At 43.7% G+C, this 16,419-nt stretch overlaps 1 protein-coding gene across 2 annotated transcripts in view; it reads left to right on the forward strand.

Annotated features, from left to right (window-relative positions):
- COQ8A (coenzyme Q8A) overlaps window positions 1-16,419 on the forward strand; it is a 64,940-nt gene that overhangs the window by 42,782 nt on the left and 5,739 nt on the right. For both annotated transcript variants that reach the window (XM_074222833.1, XM_074222832.1), the window contains one exon: window positions 11,056-11,130. In XM_074222833.1, coding sequence (XP_074078934.1) covers window positions 11,056-11,130 — 75 coding nt within the window. The remainder of the gene's footprint in view (window positions 1-11,055; window positions 11,131-16,419) is intronic.

Here is a 16,419-nt window from a genome sequence, read left to right on the forward strand (position 1 = left end):
CCTGAAAACTTCCTGCTGATATCCTTTGACCATGTATCAATTAGGGAATGATTCTTATTCTTATAAATTTGACTTATGACTCTACATATTTGAGAATTTGAGAATTGAGGCCTTTATCAGAGAAACTTGGTATAAAAACTTTTCTCTAGTTCCCTGTTTTCCTTCTAATCTTGACTACATTGGTTTTGTTTGTGCTGAATTTTTTAAATTAAATGTAATCAAAATTATTCATTTTGCATTTTGTAGTGCTCTCTAGTTCTTGTCTAGTCATAAATTCTTTCCTTATCATAGACCTGTCAAGTAAACTGTCTATGCTCCCCTAATTTGCTTATGGATATCATCCTTTTATATATATTATGTTCCCATTTTGACCTTATTTTGATATACAGTGTGAGAAGTTGGTCCATATCTAGTTTCTGCCACACTGGTTTCCAGTTTTCCCATCAGTTTTGATCAGGTAGTGAATTATTGTCCTAAAAACTTGGATCTTTGTGTTTATTAAACATTAATTTATTATGGTCATTGACTATTGTGAATCTTGTAAATCTATTTCAGAATCTATCATTCTATTTCTTTGTAATTCTGTTTGAGATCTGGTTCTCCTAAGTGACCTTCATTCATAATTTTTTCATTGATCCCCTTATTATTCTTGATCTTTTGCTCTTTGCAATTTTATTATTTTTTCCAGCTCCACAGAATAATTTTATGGTAGGTTGATTGTGATAGCACTGAATAAGTAAATTAATTTAAGTAGAATTGTCATTTTTATTATACTGGCTTATCCTATCCATGAACAGTTAATATTTTCCCAGTTGTTTAGATATGATTTTATGTGAAAAATGTTTTGTAATTGTATTTATATAGTTCCTGAGTTTGTTTTAGCAGATAAACTCCCAAGTATTTTGTATTGTCTTAAGTCATTTAAATGGAATTTCTCTATTTCTTCCTGCAGGACTTTGTTGGTAATATATAGAAATGCTGATGATTTATGTGGATTTCTTTTATGTCATATAACATTGCTGAAGTTGTTTTTTTTTTCAATTAGTTTCTAGATCCTCTAAAGCAAGGCTGTCAACCTTAGGTTATCTTAGGACTGCATTAAAATAAAATAATTATTCCAAGTGCCACACACACACAGAATAAAAAAACACAATCCATGTTTGAGGGATGTAGTGCAATGTGAGGACTCCGGGGCCAAGGTTCTTAGATATAAAAGGTTGCCTCATAACTTCTTAGAAAGTGGGGGAGCACATGTCATCAATACAACAGGCAAAGGTGTGAAGCACAAAAACAAACACAAAACAACAAAACGACAACATAACAGCATAAAGATAGGTTTTATACAGATGAAATGCATTCCACAGATCCATTAAAAATTCCATGTGATATGTTCTATCTTAAAAACATATCTGTCTGATATGTTCTGCTTAAAAACACCAAAGAAAATTTACATCAATGAGATTATTTATTAGTGATGGAATTAAAAAAGTCTAATATGCATTCCATGCAGATTATGATCTTATTTTTTCAATTGTGGAATTTAAAACACACTGACAGGTTGCATAAAATAGCACTGCAGGCTGCATTTTGGATAGCCCTATTCTAGAATTCTCCAAGTACCATCATATTGTCAGCAAAGTGATAGTCTTGTTTCCTCATTGGCATGATTAGTTCTGGATGAACCCATGCTGTATTTTAAATTAATTGCTTGTAAGCCTTCCTTTGAATGCTAGCATAGTCTGTAATTCTGCTAGTAGCCCATCATTTAAAGACTAATCATGTACTTAAAAAAAATTAATACGACTCCACCCCCCCTCCTCTGGGATGTAGGTTGTTCACATCTGGTAGCTAACTCAAACAGAAGTAAACTAGGAGTAGTTCTGTTTTATATAGTGCAATCCCATCACTATTTTTAGGTGCCTACTGTATGTAGAACGCTATTAAGTATTTGGGAAATACAGCGTTAGATGTTACCATTTGATGTACTGTTAGCTATTTCCCAAATAAAACTTTTAAATAAGCTCTTTTTTGGTTGTTATCAGCATTCATCATCAGTTCCAGCAGGTTCTAACTCTTAGAAGTCTGGACATATTCCTGCAGGAACACTTTGTGTGTATCCTTATTTACCTGCCTTGGGTCCCATCTTGCACACATTTTGTTTTCATATATGTAAGTATATATGTAGGGTAGCTAGATAATGCCCTGGAGACAAGAGGACCTGAATTCAAATGTGGTCTTAGATACTTGATGCTTACTAGCTGTTTAACCTTGGACAATTCACTTTTGCCTCCTTGCATCTGGGGCCATCTCCAGTGTTCCTGATTCCTATCTGACCACCGGACTCAGATGGCTCCAGAGGAGAAAGTGAAGCTGAGGACTTGGCACAGAAACCCTTCACTCAAATCCAAACCAAGTACTTGTCATGATATCACCTCCCTTTTGTCACAGTCTTTGAGAATGAAGCACAAATATGTGTTGGGTAGGGGCAGCTAGGTGGTACAATGAATGGATCATGGGCCCTGGAGTCAGGAGGACCTGAGTTCAAAGCTTTAAAAATAGAGCTTTGCAACAAAAGAGCTACAGTGAATATTTTTATACTTATAGGTCCTTTTCCTTTTTCATTGATCTCTGTGGGATAAGCCTAGTGGTGGCATTGCTGTGACCCACAGTCTAGTAATTTTTTGGACATATTTTTTCATTTATTCTTAACAATCCAAACTGTGAATGCAAAGGAGAGGAAAACCCACCTGAAAGTGGGAAGAAAAAAGAGGGAATGTGAAGTTTAAAAAAAGGACAGACTGGAATATTGAGGCTGATGGACACCTCTCTCTGTATAATGGTTCCTTTTTGAAATGTCTGTAAAAAATGTGCAGAATCTAATAGTTGAGAAATGAGGGAGAAATGTGTGGAATTTTGTGACTCATCATAGTTTTAACATCTAAGGAACCCCTATGGAAAAATCTGATTTAAAAAAAAATTGTCCCTTATCCCATGGGGATGAATGACATTTGTTGAAGTGATTTGGGGTGACAGGAGGAAAGATCCTGTATGAATCAGATGGATGAGCCCAGTTATCACCAGGTAGTTACTAACTCTGATTTTGATGACTCACAGGTTTCACATCTCTAGGCTTTCATTGGCCAGATATAGCCTTGGAAAGATAGAGTTCACCTAGTTCAACCTCCATCATTTTACAGATGAATTTGAATTCCCCTCCCTCCTAAGTTCACAGACCCCCTGAAGGATCCTTCTTGAATATTTTAGGTGGAGAAAAGGGATCAGAGTGCTGGAGTGGCTTTCCTCGGGTCACAGAGGAGTGGGATGCAGAGCTGGGCCGGTCTTCATATTTCTTGACTTCCAAGTCCAGTTCTCTTTCCTTTGGACCATTTGAATTTTGTTTATTTTCACTAAGGAGTGTTTTTCCTCATTCAGCTCTGGGGATTCGCAGGCTGGGTTCTAAGAACTATGTGGAACAGTGTGTGAAGACCTTCTTCCTCTTTCCCAAGAGGGAGTAGAGTCTGATGAACCTTCATTTCTTGGGGGGGGGTTGCAGAGGAGGGAATATGTCCCAGCCAGCGTCTGCTCCGGGTGCATTCTTCTGATGTGCTAGAGCAGGGTCCTGTGAGCTTCTGTGATCTTGGTGAACATTTTCTTTCCCACCTCTTAACAGCCAAAGCCCTGGCTGGGTGGCACTAAGGCCCTTGCCAACCCTAGCCTAGGGTTTCTGGCAGAGAGGACAGTAGATCCTATACAGCTTTTCTTTCTGTTTCTTTGGACCTTGTTTCCTTTTGGCCCACTAACTTCCTTTTGAAGGGGGAGTCAAGAGGATTAAAAATTTCTTTACATGTCCATCTGGGGAATGACAGGGGCTGGCATAGTGAACCAGCTTTATGAGCTTCCAGAGTGATTCTGAGGGGTCTGCGGGGCAGCTGGGGGGTGGGGAGCAGGGCCGCTGCCCGGCAGGATGAGGCTTGGACCCTTGGGATTGATTGGATCAGGGATGAATTGTGCAGCACTTTTTCCAACAGGGTCAAAGTCTTTCCAATTAGAGGAACCTCCAAGACCATTCAGAGAATGTAGCTGACTTAGAGGAGAATGTTCCTCCAAGAACCTTTGACCTAGTCAAAGAAACGCTCTGTCCCGAGAGCCTCAGTATCTTGCATTGGTTATTGAAAGCTGCCCTGGTTGGTGGGCCATCAGCAGACATACTGTGAGGCGGGCACCATCGCAGGAGCTGGCGTTGTACATAAAAAACTGAAGCTCCCACTCTCACCATGCGTCCCAGCCCACCAGGAGGAGGCGTGAAGGGCCTGGGATAGGGGGTGGTGCTGTCTCTGCTGGGAGGAGCATCTGTGTCCAACTCTCGAGAGGGCAGAGCCTTCAGGCTTGGGCAGATGTCTCCCCAGAAGCAAGGACTGAAGGGAAACAGGGAGGAGGCCACTGGGACCATTAATCCAGCATGCATCCATCCATCCTTCCTTTCCATCCTTCCATCCTTCCTTGCAGTGGGGTTAAGTGACTTGCCCAAGGCCACACAGCTAGGTGTGTTTGAGTGTTTGAGGTCAAATTTGAACTCAGGTCCTCCTGACTCCAGGGCCAGTGCTCTATCCACTGTGCTCCCTAGCTGCCCTTTTTCTTTCTTTCTTAAAGAAACATTTTGTTTATTTTGAGTTTTACAATTTCCCCCCATTCTTGCTCCCCCCCCCCCCGAAGGCAGTCTGTTAGTCTTTACATTGTTCCCATGGTATACATTGATCTAAGTTGAATGTTATGAGAGAGAAATCATATCCTTAAGGAAGAAAAATAAAGTATAAGAGATAGCAAAATTACATAATAAAATAACACCCCCCCCTAAATTAAAGGTAGTAGTACTTGGTCTTTTTTCAAACTCCACAGTTCTTTCTCTGGATACAGATGGTATTCTCCATTGCAGACAGCCCCAAACTGTCTATAATTGTTGCACTGATGGAATGAGCAAGTCCATCAAGGCTGATCATCGCCCCCATGTTCCAGCATCCTTTCTGATCAGTCAGTGGGAATTTATCAGATGCCTCCTCTGGCATGGTGAAATCACTTGTCCCAAAGATGAAGCCCGCTGGTGGAGGAGATTGTCATTATTTCAGAGGCATCAGAGAGCCTTGATGCTTCTTGACCATGGTCAGAACTATTTGTTAGACAAGTTGGTAGAGAAGGGAAGAGGCCAAACCCAAGGAGGCTATTGTAGGGTTCTGGATAGGAAGTTGTAAGAACCTGAACTGTTGGTTGTGGAGTGAGTGGAGATTAGGGAGAAAGGGACACGTACAGTGGACCCCCGAGTGGATGGGATGTGGTGATGAGGAAGAGGCCTGTGGGAGGGCTTGTTTCTGCATTTGACCTGGAGAGGGAGAGTCCAATGCAGAGAAACTGGTTGAAGTGAGAGCCGTTTGAAAGTTAACTCTGCCTCTGCAGTTTATTTTGATAAGATGGGCTCCTGGGGAACTGAAGAGAAGGGAGAAGTGGAGTTAAAGTTTAACTGGGCGCTGTGGAACTTCCAGGGTCGCTCACCTGCTGGTTGGCACTGGTCTGGCCTGGGTGAATGGCCTGTACCAATTTAAACTGTCTTTCTTTTTTTATAAGAATGGGAGGTGAAAGAGGAAGCTTAATAGGCCCTCCTGATCCTTAAATAAGTTGATTAAATAACTTGCCTTTTGTCAAATAATCTTATAGGAAATTGAAGAATCTTAGCTCTGGACAGTGCCTTCGAGGGCCCTTAGCTCTGGCCCCTCATTTTACTGAGGTAGTAACTCAGAAATGTCAGTTTTAGTCCTGGATTGGGGTGCTCCTCTTCTCTAAACTTCATCGTTAACAGTTTTGAATCAAATTCTCTAAAAATGTATTACATACTCTGCAGCCACCTTTAACAGAGATATTGAGCACGATTTAACTTTTGATGACCTGGATTGATCCTTTGGGAATATTATATTGAGCAGTAATAAATTATATCCTTAGGACTCTCTTGAGTTATGTGAGGGTCTCCTACATCAACTACCTTAAAAGCCTCCCGTGCTTTTAAGTTTGTATCTGCTCTTTTTACTTTTTCTGTCTCCTTCCCCAGTGTCATGCTATCCCCTTAGCAGTTCTTTTGATTTCACAGGATTGGAAGTCTTAGAGATCTAGTTCAAATTATTAATCTGAAAGATAAGATAATCAAAGTTAAGAAGAAAAATTTCCACAGCTGCCAGATTGTTCTTTCTTTCTAGGTTCTTTTTTTTTCCCTAAGGTTTTTGTAAGGCAAACGTGGTTAAGTGGCTTGCCCAAGGCCACACAGCTAGGTAATTATTAAGTGTCTGAGACCAGATTTGAACCCAGGTACTCCTGACTCCAAGGCCAGTGCTTTATCCACTACACCACCTAGCCGCCCCTCTTCCTTCCTTCCTTCCTTCCTTCCTTCCTTCCTTCCTTCCTTCCTTCCTTCCTTCCTTCCTTCCTCTTTCTTTCTTTCTTTCTTTCTTTCTTTCTTTCTTTCTTTCTTTCTTTCTTTCTTTCTTTCTTTCTTTCTTTCTCTCTCTCTCTCTCTCTCTCTCTCTTTCTTTCTTTCTTTCTTTCTTCTTTTTTTCTTTCTTCTTCTTTTTTGGCAAGGCAGTGGGGTTAAGTGGCTTGCCCAAAGCCACACAGCTAGGTAATTATTAAGTGTCTGAGGCCAGATTTGAACTCGGTTCCTCCTGACTCCAGGACCAGTGCTCTATCCCCTGCGTCACCTAACCACCCCCAGATTGTTATTTCTAAAGTGGGGTTCTGACTCCCCTCAGGATTCTCCCTGGCTCCCCCTCATCTTTAGACTAAAACATGAGCCCCTGTGTTTGCACCTCCATTCCCATCTTTTCTTGGTGATGAAGTCTTCCTTCCTCATGTGCTCTGGTCCACTGGCTGCTCTTCTTCCTTCCACAGTCCAGGTGGTTTTCCCAGACTTGCCTCCTCTCCTAGCTCTCATCAAAGCTCTGTTCTATAGGGGCCCAGAAACCAAAGCGGCCAAACTTGTTGGGATTGTGAGTCGAGTGACCTGAGCTGGCTGGGAGTGAGGAGCTCTCCCTGTGGAGCTGGACCACTGGCACCTCCTTGGGGACCTTCTCTTACATTCAACAAGCAAGCTGCTGGAGATGGAGTATCCAGGAGTGCCAGGCAGTATCTTGGGCTCTGGGAGTGATAAAAGACAAAAAAAGAAATAATCCCTGCTTTGTGGGAGTGTGATACTAAAGGGAAAGAGACAAGTATGTGCATAACGATATAAGTAAAATAGAGAGTAAGTCAGTAGCCGGTGGCTGGGAGGGCAGGCGCTGTAGCTGAAGGATTCGGAAAGGGTTCATGTGGAAGGTGCTGCTAAGTCAGCTGGGGCTTCTGTGACAAGGCAGAGGTGAAGGCACGATGTTAGGAAGACCTGGATTCAGCTCTGGCGTCACAGTTTTAGGGGTTGTGGGCTCCTGGGTGAGTCATCCGACTGCGGTCTGTCTTGGTTTCCTCATCTGTAAAATGGGAATAATAATAATGATAGGACCCACCTCAGGGTTATTGTGAGGATTTAAGGAGAGCAGGAGGGCAGTGGTCTAACAGCAACTGAAAAGAATTTAGAGTGGTGGAAGATGACTTTGAAAGCCCAGCACTGAGAAGTTTCTCTCTTAGTGTAGAGCAATAAGAAGCCCCTGGATTCTGTTGGGTTAGGGTGGTGGGCCTGGACAGAAGGAGGCTTATTGCTTTGATCCTGGCCAGAGGCATTGAGGTTTCAGCTGGCGGGGTGGAGTGGGTTGCTGCCAAGAGATGAGCTCAGGTTAAGTGAGGTGTCTCCAGACTGAAGTGGGTCTGGGCTCTCTTATCCCAAAGAATGTTGCTGGTCCCATTCTTGCTGAGTTTGGACTTGGAGGGAACTGGGGCTGACTCCCATCCTCAGGAGTCCAGGGACACTTGGGAGCCTGATTTCTGAGCTCCTTATGCTTGGTTCTGGGAGATGGTTTCTGAGAAAAACTTATAAGTTTCTTACACTTACTTCCTTCTCCCCACTCCCTCCATACCCCTGACTTCATCTTTTATTTCTCTAAAGTGGATTTTATAGGCACATCTTGTCCTTAATTAGTAAATGTTCCTGAAAGGCTGCATCTGTCTCATTTTAAGGAACTAAATCCTATTTTCATTTGAGAAACTGTCTACTGCAAGTTAAATTTTGAAAAGGCATTACTGGTACCCCCTAACTTACCTGTATATTTTCATATATTGGATTTGTCTAATACTTGTGATGTTTAAGGATAAAATTGTTAAAATTCTGGTAAATTAGATGCGAGACCTTGGGCAGGTCACTCTCTGATTCTCAATTCCTCATCTGTCAAATGACAAACCAGTCTAGTATCTCTGCCAAGAAAAACTCCAAATGGGCTCACAAAGAGTCAGACATGACTGAAACAAGTGAACAGCAAACAATAACAAAAGAGCATTGAGGGGCTTTCTAAGTGTACTTGGGGAAAGTGACAACATAGACCACTTCCACAGGAAAAAAAAATCTGTTGATTTAGTTGATTTTAGGGTCATTGCACCCTTGGATGGGGCAAGGAACTGGGGAAAGAGAACTTGAGGGGAAGGGACCATAGATTGTCTAGACTAGAGTGAGGGAAGTTGTTTTTTCTGAGTCTGTCATAAGAGGAAATACTGATTTTTACATAGTGTTTGGGTCCCCAATCAAGCAAAATGTCATTTAAAAAAAAATTAAAATTTTTTTTCAATTACATGTAAAGATAGTTTTTTTTGGCACTGAGGTTGACTTGCCCAAGGGCACACAGCTAGGCCATTATTAAGTGTTGGAGACTGGATTTGAACTCAGGTCCTCCAGACTCCAGGGCTGGTGCTCTACCCACTGTGCTGCCAAACTGCCCAGGATAGTTTTCCACATTCATTTTCTGGAAGATTTGTTTTTCTACCTTCCATCCTTTCCTTTCCCCATCCCCATGACAGTGAGTAATTTGATATAGATTGTATATATATGTGTACCTAGAAATGCACACACAAACACACACACACACACACACACAGTTATATTGAACACATTTCCTTTATTAGTCATGTTGGGAAAGAAGAATCAGAACAAAAGGGAAAAAATGAGAAAGAAAAACATAAAACTAATTTAAAAAAGTGAACATAGTATGCTTTGGTCTGCATTCAGACTCCATAGTTTTTCTCTGGATGTTGGTTGTTTACCATTACAAGTCTTTTAGAATTGTCCTTGATCATTGAACTATTGAGAGGAACTAAGTCCATCACAGTTGATCGTGGAACAATGTTGCTGTTACTGTGTACAGTATTCTCCTGGTTCTGTTTCTTCACTCAGCCTCAGTTCATTTGAGTCTTTATAGACTTTTCTGAAATCCACCTGCTCATCATTTCTTTTTTTTTAAACGCAGGAGCAGGTTGACTGACTGTCAGCTGCTTGGATTTATTTTTATAGTCTCAGAATCATGTATGTTTTAAGCAAGCGAGCAAGCTGAGATCATTTCCTTGATTACAAAAGTGTACAATTTTCATCACCAATCATATAGTTCATATGGTTACAAGTTTTAATCATGTGATTACAAATTTAAGTAATAATCATATAGGTAATTGCTTTCTTATCCCTACTCAGACCATGATGACTGTTACCTCATTTATTACTACATTGTATAATTGTTAATTCATTTAAAGTTATTAATTAAGCAATTCTTTTAATGGAAAGTTTTTTATATTTTTGTGTAATGTTTTTAGATACACTTCCTTAACAATCTATAGTGAGGGTCTTTATGCTTGTCCACCCATCCGTTAACTCTTACAATAACCAATTTTTCTTTCAGGCCTTGCTGGTAGAAGCCACAGTTTCTGTGACTTTTTTATTCTTTCCCAAGAAACTAAGGCTGCTGAAGTTCACATTATCAGTCACCTGTACTATTTTCTCACCATCTTTTTCATATATTCCTGTGTATGATAAGGGGGGAAAAACTATTAATTTCCCTGGAATTCTATCTGGCCCATCTTGTATCTCTTTTCCCTGTATATATTCTGACATCTCCTTGCAATTCCCAGTGTTGGGTTTTCTAGAGATTTCATAATGTTGACTGCTCATCATTTCTTGTAGAACTATAGTATTCCCATTTCATTCATGAACACAGTTTGTTCACTGATTCCCTCATTGATGGGCATCCCTCAATTTCCAATTCTTTGTCAACAAAAAAATGCTTCTGTTAATTTTTTTTACATGAGGGTCTTCCCCCCCCCCATTTTATGAAGCAATGATCATTTGCATTATTTTTCTCTAGTATAGATTCCCTCAGCCCCCTTAGCATAGAACATCTTAACCTGTATATTTGGATTTTTAAAAAATATTTTGATACTGGTGTTTTAGTATCATTGGTCTGCTTTTATAGCCTTCCATAATCTATTTCATACTTCCAAAAGCATGATTTTGAGGAGTTTAGAGTTTTCACCAGACTTTACCAAAGGATTCAGAGACATCAAAAAAGTCAACAAAAACCTGTGTGTGTGTGTGTGTGTGTGTGTGTGTGTGTGTGTGTGTGTTTTAACTTGGTCAGTCTTAATATTCTTCAGATCCTTGTTAGTGATACCTGTACTATAAGGAATAATTGTTTATTTGCTTTTAATGAGGTTTGAAACTCCTTAGTCCTGTGTTTGGATGAAGGTAGTTGGAAGGAGCGTGGCTGAGATAGAGGTGCATAAACACAATGTATTTGCCTGGGATGCTGAGGAGCAGGACTGCTTATAAATAAAAAGGTCTTTATCTCTCTAACTCGGGGATCTCTGATGTGGAGTCTCCTTGCTCCACTCGTTGGTCTGGCCAGAGCAGAATTGATATTTTCCTGATCTTGGAGCTGGGAAATGGACATCATCAGCTTGTGTTCCCACCTCTAAAATGGGGATAATAATATTGATTTACCTATGGGAGGAGAGAAACACTTTGCAAATTTTAAAACCCTCTATGTTGATTAGTAGCATTTGTGGTTGTTTGTCATTGCTGTCATTCTGACCGCTGTTTTTTTGTTCTTGTTTCAGGTCTAGCTGTTGGTTTGGGCTTTGGGGCCCTGGCTGAAGTTGCCAAGAAGAGCCTCCGACCTGAGAATAGCACAGGTGAATCAGGTTCTTGAACCCTAAAAAGATTCTGCTCAAGATCAAACCCCTTCTTTTCATCTCCCCAGGGGACCATGGGGTCTTGTGGGAGCAAATGCAAGCTTGAAGTTGTTTGTGTGGAGGTAGGAAGGGGGTGGTTGGTCTTCTTTCCTTATAGGAGGGTGCCTCTTTTTTGATATAAAGATGCTCCTCTCCTCCTTTAGGACAACTGGGGAGTGACCAGGTTAGGGAGCTCGGATTAGGTGAGCCTCTTGCTGAGATTCAGGGTCTCCTGTGGCCCTGCATGTTGTGGGGAGAACCTTGTATCTCCTTAATTGAACTTAGCAAAGTGCTTCCCAGTCTTGGGGGCGCCAGCTTTGTTGTATTTATGAGCTGGTTTTCTTGAATATTTCATGTGCACAGGCAGCCTTTTCCCTGCTCCCTTCTTTCTAGATTTGTATAAATCTTATATTATCCAGGTTTGTGGATAATAAATTCACCTCTCCCTGTTCACCTGTTTCCAAAGGGTAGATAAATGGCCACTGGCCCCTCTCAGGCCTATGTGTTCCTTCTTTACATTGTGTTTGCCCGGGGTTGCTTAGAACCATGGTAAGGTGCCAGTGCTGGGGTTGTGGGGCCGGGAGCCAGGTCCTTAGGCTTCAGGACAGCTGGGCCGTCTCTGAGGCAGATGATATAGTCCTCTCCAGAGGGAAGCTGGCTTGTTATCAATGGCAAGGGGAGATTTTGTTACTTTTGAAATGGTTTGATAGGGAGGGAGGGAGGGAAGGAGAAGGGAAATTCTGTCCTTTATGTGTGGGAGTGGAATCAGACAAAGGAGGCCCCCCCAGTCCCCTCCATCCCCACCCCCAGGCTGGAGCTGGCATGGGGTGCTACCCCTGGGGAGTAGGCTGGGCCTGGATTGATGATCACATTCAGTGCTTGGTCCCCTTTTCTGTGCTTCTGGAATGCAGGGGGGGCTCCCTTCTCTTTGCTTCTGTGCCCATGCTTGCAGAGCACATGGTCTAGGCCTGGACGGTGCCGTGAGCCCCTACTTTTACGGATGAGGAAACAGAGGCCCCTGCGGGGAGGAGACTTGTCCATCATCATGTCAGGCAGGAAGTGGAAGAGCTGGAATTGAAGCCCAGTCCATCCACCTGGGTGCTCCCATCAGGGAAGACAACTTGTTTTACTATTAAATCTAAACTTAAATAATTGCTGTTCACTGCAGACAGTCTTGCATTCCCTGCCATCGGTGTGGAGGCTGATAGCTGATTATCTCCTCCTAAGAGACTATTCATACAGAGAGAATCAGACTGACCCTCCTCTGCCTTCTGGAATGGTTCTCATCCCTCTCCCAGAGGTTGGGGGATGATGGCCCAATGTGCAGTTGGCCGAAGTAGCTCCTGACCTTGTGGGTAGAGGGTGGAAAGCAGATTTAGTTCGGTTTGGAAATGGAATCCCTTTTTCCAGGACTAGAAACCACCCTTTCCATCTTTCTACAGTGCCATTGGCCTTTAAGCACCCTTGTTTGTTTAGCTTCATGTGTTCTGATGTCAAGGTCAGGGGTTGGTGTTCTCTGCCAAGGGGATGGAGATAGTGAGCTTGGGCTGCCTCCATGGGGAGGGTGCAATAGGGCCAGAGCAGAGAAGACACTGGGCTAGATACTGTGGATATGGATGAACAAACAGAAAATGAGGGTGGCATGGGGGAGGTGGTGATGGATTCACACTTGGCCTTCTCCCGGAGATAGCCAGGCCCTTTTTTACCCTCACGGGGATCCTCCCACACTGAGTCATCCTAGGGTCTAGAGCTGGAAGAGGTTTAGACAATCTGGTTCCATTCTTTACAAAGCCAGCTAGTCCCAAGGTCAATAATAGCCAGGGGCTTAACCTGGGCCTTAACCCAGGGATTCATTGGTCTTTCCACTCTCCATCAGCCCCCTGAGAGCCAGGGGGATTCAGACCTGGTTCCTCCCGCTCCTGTCCCCCTCCCCTCTTCCCTTCTGCTTCCTAGGGGGAAACTCTGGGGTGCATCTGCAGCCTTTCCCTGTGACCCCTGGCCTCTCTCTCAGCTACAGCAGGGGTGTTTCATATGTAGATGAAGAGACTCACAGGTTCCAAGCGCATTGATCATCGGTCCAGTCCACTTGTCCCCTGGCTCCATTCTCCTTTCACTCCTAGGTGCCTTCTTTTGATCCGCCTTTGGAGAGGACTGTCATTTCTTCTGGTCTGTTCTGCTTTGGTCCCTGAACCAAGCTTGTCCCTGTGCCCAGGTACTTGAGAAATCAAAGACCTTTCTCTGAGGGTGCCCACGCTTGTTCCCTTGATCCCCAGAATCAATTGGACCCTAAAATATTTAAGAGTGAATCTAGGTGGGCTCTGCTCTCCTTCCTTGTCCTTTCTCTGGATAGGTCACATCTTATTCATTTACTTACAATCCTGTTTCTTTCTCCCCAGCTTGGGAGCATCCAGATTTCCCAACTTTCTACCCCGTATTTCTATTACTGCTCTCCACACTTAGGGAGGCACAGCTCTGCTTCTCAGTTATATGACGGTGGTTCAGGTTGGACGTTCCCCCAAATCTGCAGAGGTTTATTTTTTTGATTGTGGGGGAGCAGGGTCTTGTCCACACAGAGGTACCAACACCTCAGGTCAAGGCCAGGAAAAACCCCATGGGATCCAAAGCGACAAAAGAGCTTTGGTGCTGGTGTGAGCTGGTGGTCAGGATCTCTCATGACCCCAGAGGATCCTTCACTCTAGGCCAGGAGAACACTGGTGTCAATTCAGATTATGAATAACCAAATATTAGGGCATCCAGGTCTTCCTTTTATGAATGAGAACCTTGAGGTCTAGAGTGATTGTGTGAACTTTCAAAGGTCTTCTTAATGCTAGATATGTAGTCACAGGATTTTAGAATTGGAAGGGATCCATCTCATTGGTTATTGAATTAGGTCAGAACTCTTCCTATCAGACCACCCTGCTTTTTTCTCAAGTCTGATTTGTGAATCATTAAAGGAGAAAAAACAGTCTCTCCTTAAGCCCTAAAGGGTATTGGGGCTTAATCTAATCAGTGAAAGTTTGCAGCGACCTCCCCCCACCAACCCCCTTCCAGAAATTTATTAATGACAATCTGGCTTGTAAATGCATTGCCCAGGCCAACCTGGCAGCTGGCCCCATCCTGGCCTGAGGGCCACCTGGCATAGACAGATATTGAGGGCCCAGGGAAAGGCTGTTGGTTACTGGGGTAAGTCCTGGACCCTCCAGCCTAGAGAGGGGTGGTTTTTTCTTGGGTGTGCTCTGGCCTCTCTTACAAGTGTCATTCAGGTGGTTTGAGGCAGTCAGTGTTTTTTTCTTTTAAATCTTTTGCCTGGTTGTCCTTGTTTGTTGGGTTTGACGGAGACAATGAGGGTGTTCTGCTTTTCTATCTTGTGTCCTTTTTGTCCTTCTTAGTAATGGTGGGTGCGCACACTCTTACACAGTCACATTCACATACATTCACACATAGACACATTCATACATACACACTCCACACACACACACATATGTAGGCATGAGACAGCTGGGTGAGGTGGGTACTCCTTCCCGTCTCTTGGCAGTGCTTCGGTGCTTCACTCAGGGTCGCACAGCCAGGCTGGGTGAGGCGTGGTTGCACTCCTGGCCTTCCAGCCCTGCAGCTCTCTGCTGTAGGACACATTTGCCTCAGTTTACTCATCTTAAAATAAGCAGCAGAAGGAAGTCTTAAGTGTCCTTGCAAGAAAATCCCAAATGGGGCCATGAGGAGTCAGGCACGACTGAAAGAATCAAACAAGGGATAAAAAAACCTTTCTGAAGTTGCTCAAAATGTGGTCACACAGCTACTGAGTGTGGTGGGGATTTGAACCCGGGTCTTACCCCTCTGCTCTTCATCCTGTTTTTCCCCATCCTCCTTTTCTTCAGGTGCGCCCCAGGCGCCAGGCTGAGACCTGGAGCTAGAGACAAGTAACAGCAGTGCCTGCCCTCGAGGGGCTGGCCTTGCCTCCCCTTCCCTCTTCTCTCTCCTCCTTCCATGAACCTCTCGGTTCAAAGTTCAAAGGGACAGTGATCCCCTGAGCCTTCGGGGCACTCTGGGGGTCCAGAGGGTTTGGCCAGACCAGGTGGTAAACAAACTGAACCGAAAGAGGCAAAGACCAAGGACTCCAGGCTTGGCCATGACCAACTAGCCTCTGTTGAGGTTCTTGAATTTGGAGCTCAACAGCCAATAGAGCAAACAAGCTGTCCCCTGTCCCCTTCGGGGCTGGCTGTCCATGGAAGGCTCCTCAGACTTGGTCCTTAGTGAAGCCCTCCCTGTGGGCAGGAGTTGTGCTAGAGGTCCTGGGAAGAATAAAGGCTTGAGCCCCACCCCTGCGGAGCTTCCCCAGTGGGGAGAGTGCTTCAGCTGCCTGTAAAGGCCTGTTCCCCGGGCTGCTTGGCCAGGGAGGAGCAATTTTAAGAGATTGACAGTGGGCTTAATTGGCCTCAGTGAATGGACCAGAGAGAAGGTGGCCGGGATCTGGGCCCACCACTCACTGCCTTTGTGGCTTTGGGCCCTGGTCACCTTCTTGGTCTGTTTCTTCATCTATAAAATGAGGGGGTAGGATTTTTTTTTTTTTAGGTTTTTGCAGTGGGTGACTAGGTGACGCAGTGGATAAAGCACCGGCCAAGTGCTCCATCCCCTGCACCACCTGGCTGCCCCCAGGGGTAGGATTAAAGGCTCTCTGAGGTTCCACCTACTTCTAAATTCAATTTTAATTTCAGTTTCAAGTTTTCTCCCTCTTGGCTCTTCTCCCCCACCATTGAGAAAGCAAGAAAAATATGTCTAAAAAAACCAGGTATGGACATTGCAAAACACGGGCAGCACTAGTCATGCTGATATGTGTGATCCTTGAAAGAAGAGGATGATTTTGCTGGCATCTTGAATGCACTCCTTTGAATTATTCCTTTGCCTTCTCCCTGCTTTCTCCATGTGTATTTGACCTTGGTCCTCCTTTAGATCCTAGCTCGAGGGCAGGACAAGATTAGAAGTTGGAGTAATCCCCACTAAAGTCGGGAAAGAGGGCCAGCTAGTATTTGAAGGAGATTCTTGGGGGAGGGGCTAAGGGATTTGTCTTGTATCCTGTGGGCAAAAGGAAACCTGTCTCAGATATGATGGGGGAAGGGACCAGGTCTGTGGTTTCAGAACCTGCTCTACACTGAGGATTGGAAAGGAGAGAACTCCAGCAGTCAGTTAACTGGTTTAGACTAGGGGTAATTACATTTAACCTTGACTTTTAAACAGTCTATCCTTCATAGTGAG

Source organism: Macrotis lagotis, chromosome 2, assembly GCF_037893015.1.
Source record: "Macrotis lagotis isolate mMagLag1 chromosome 2, bilby.v1.9.chrom.fasta, whole genome shotgun sequence".
NCBI lineage: Eukaryota > Metazoa > Chordata > Mammalia > Peramelemorphia > Peramelidae > Macrotis > Macrotis lagotis.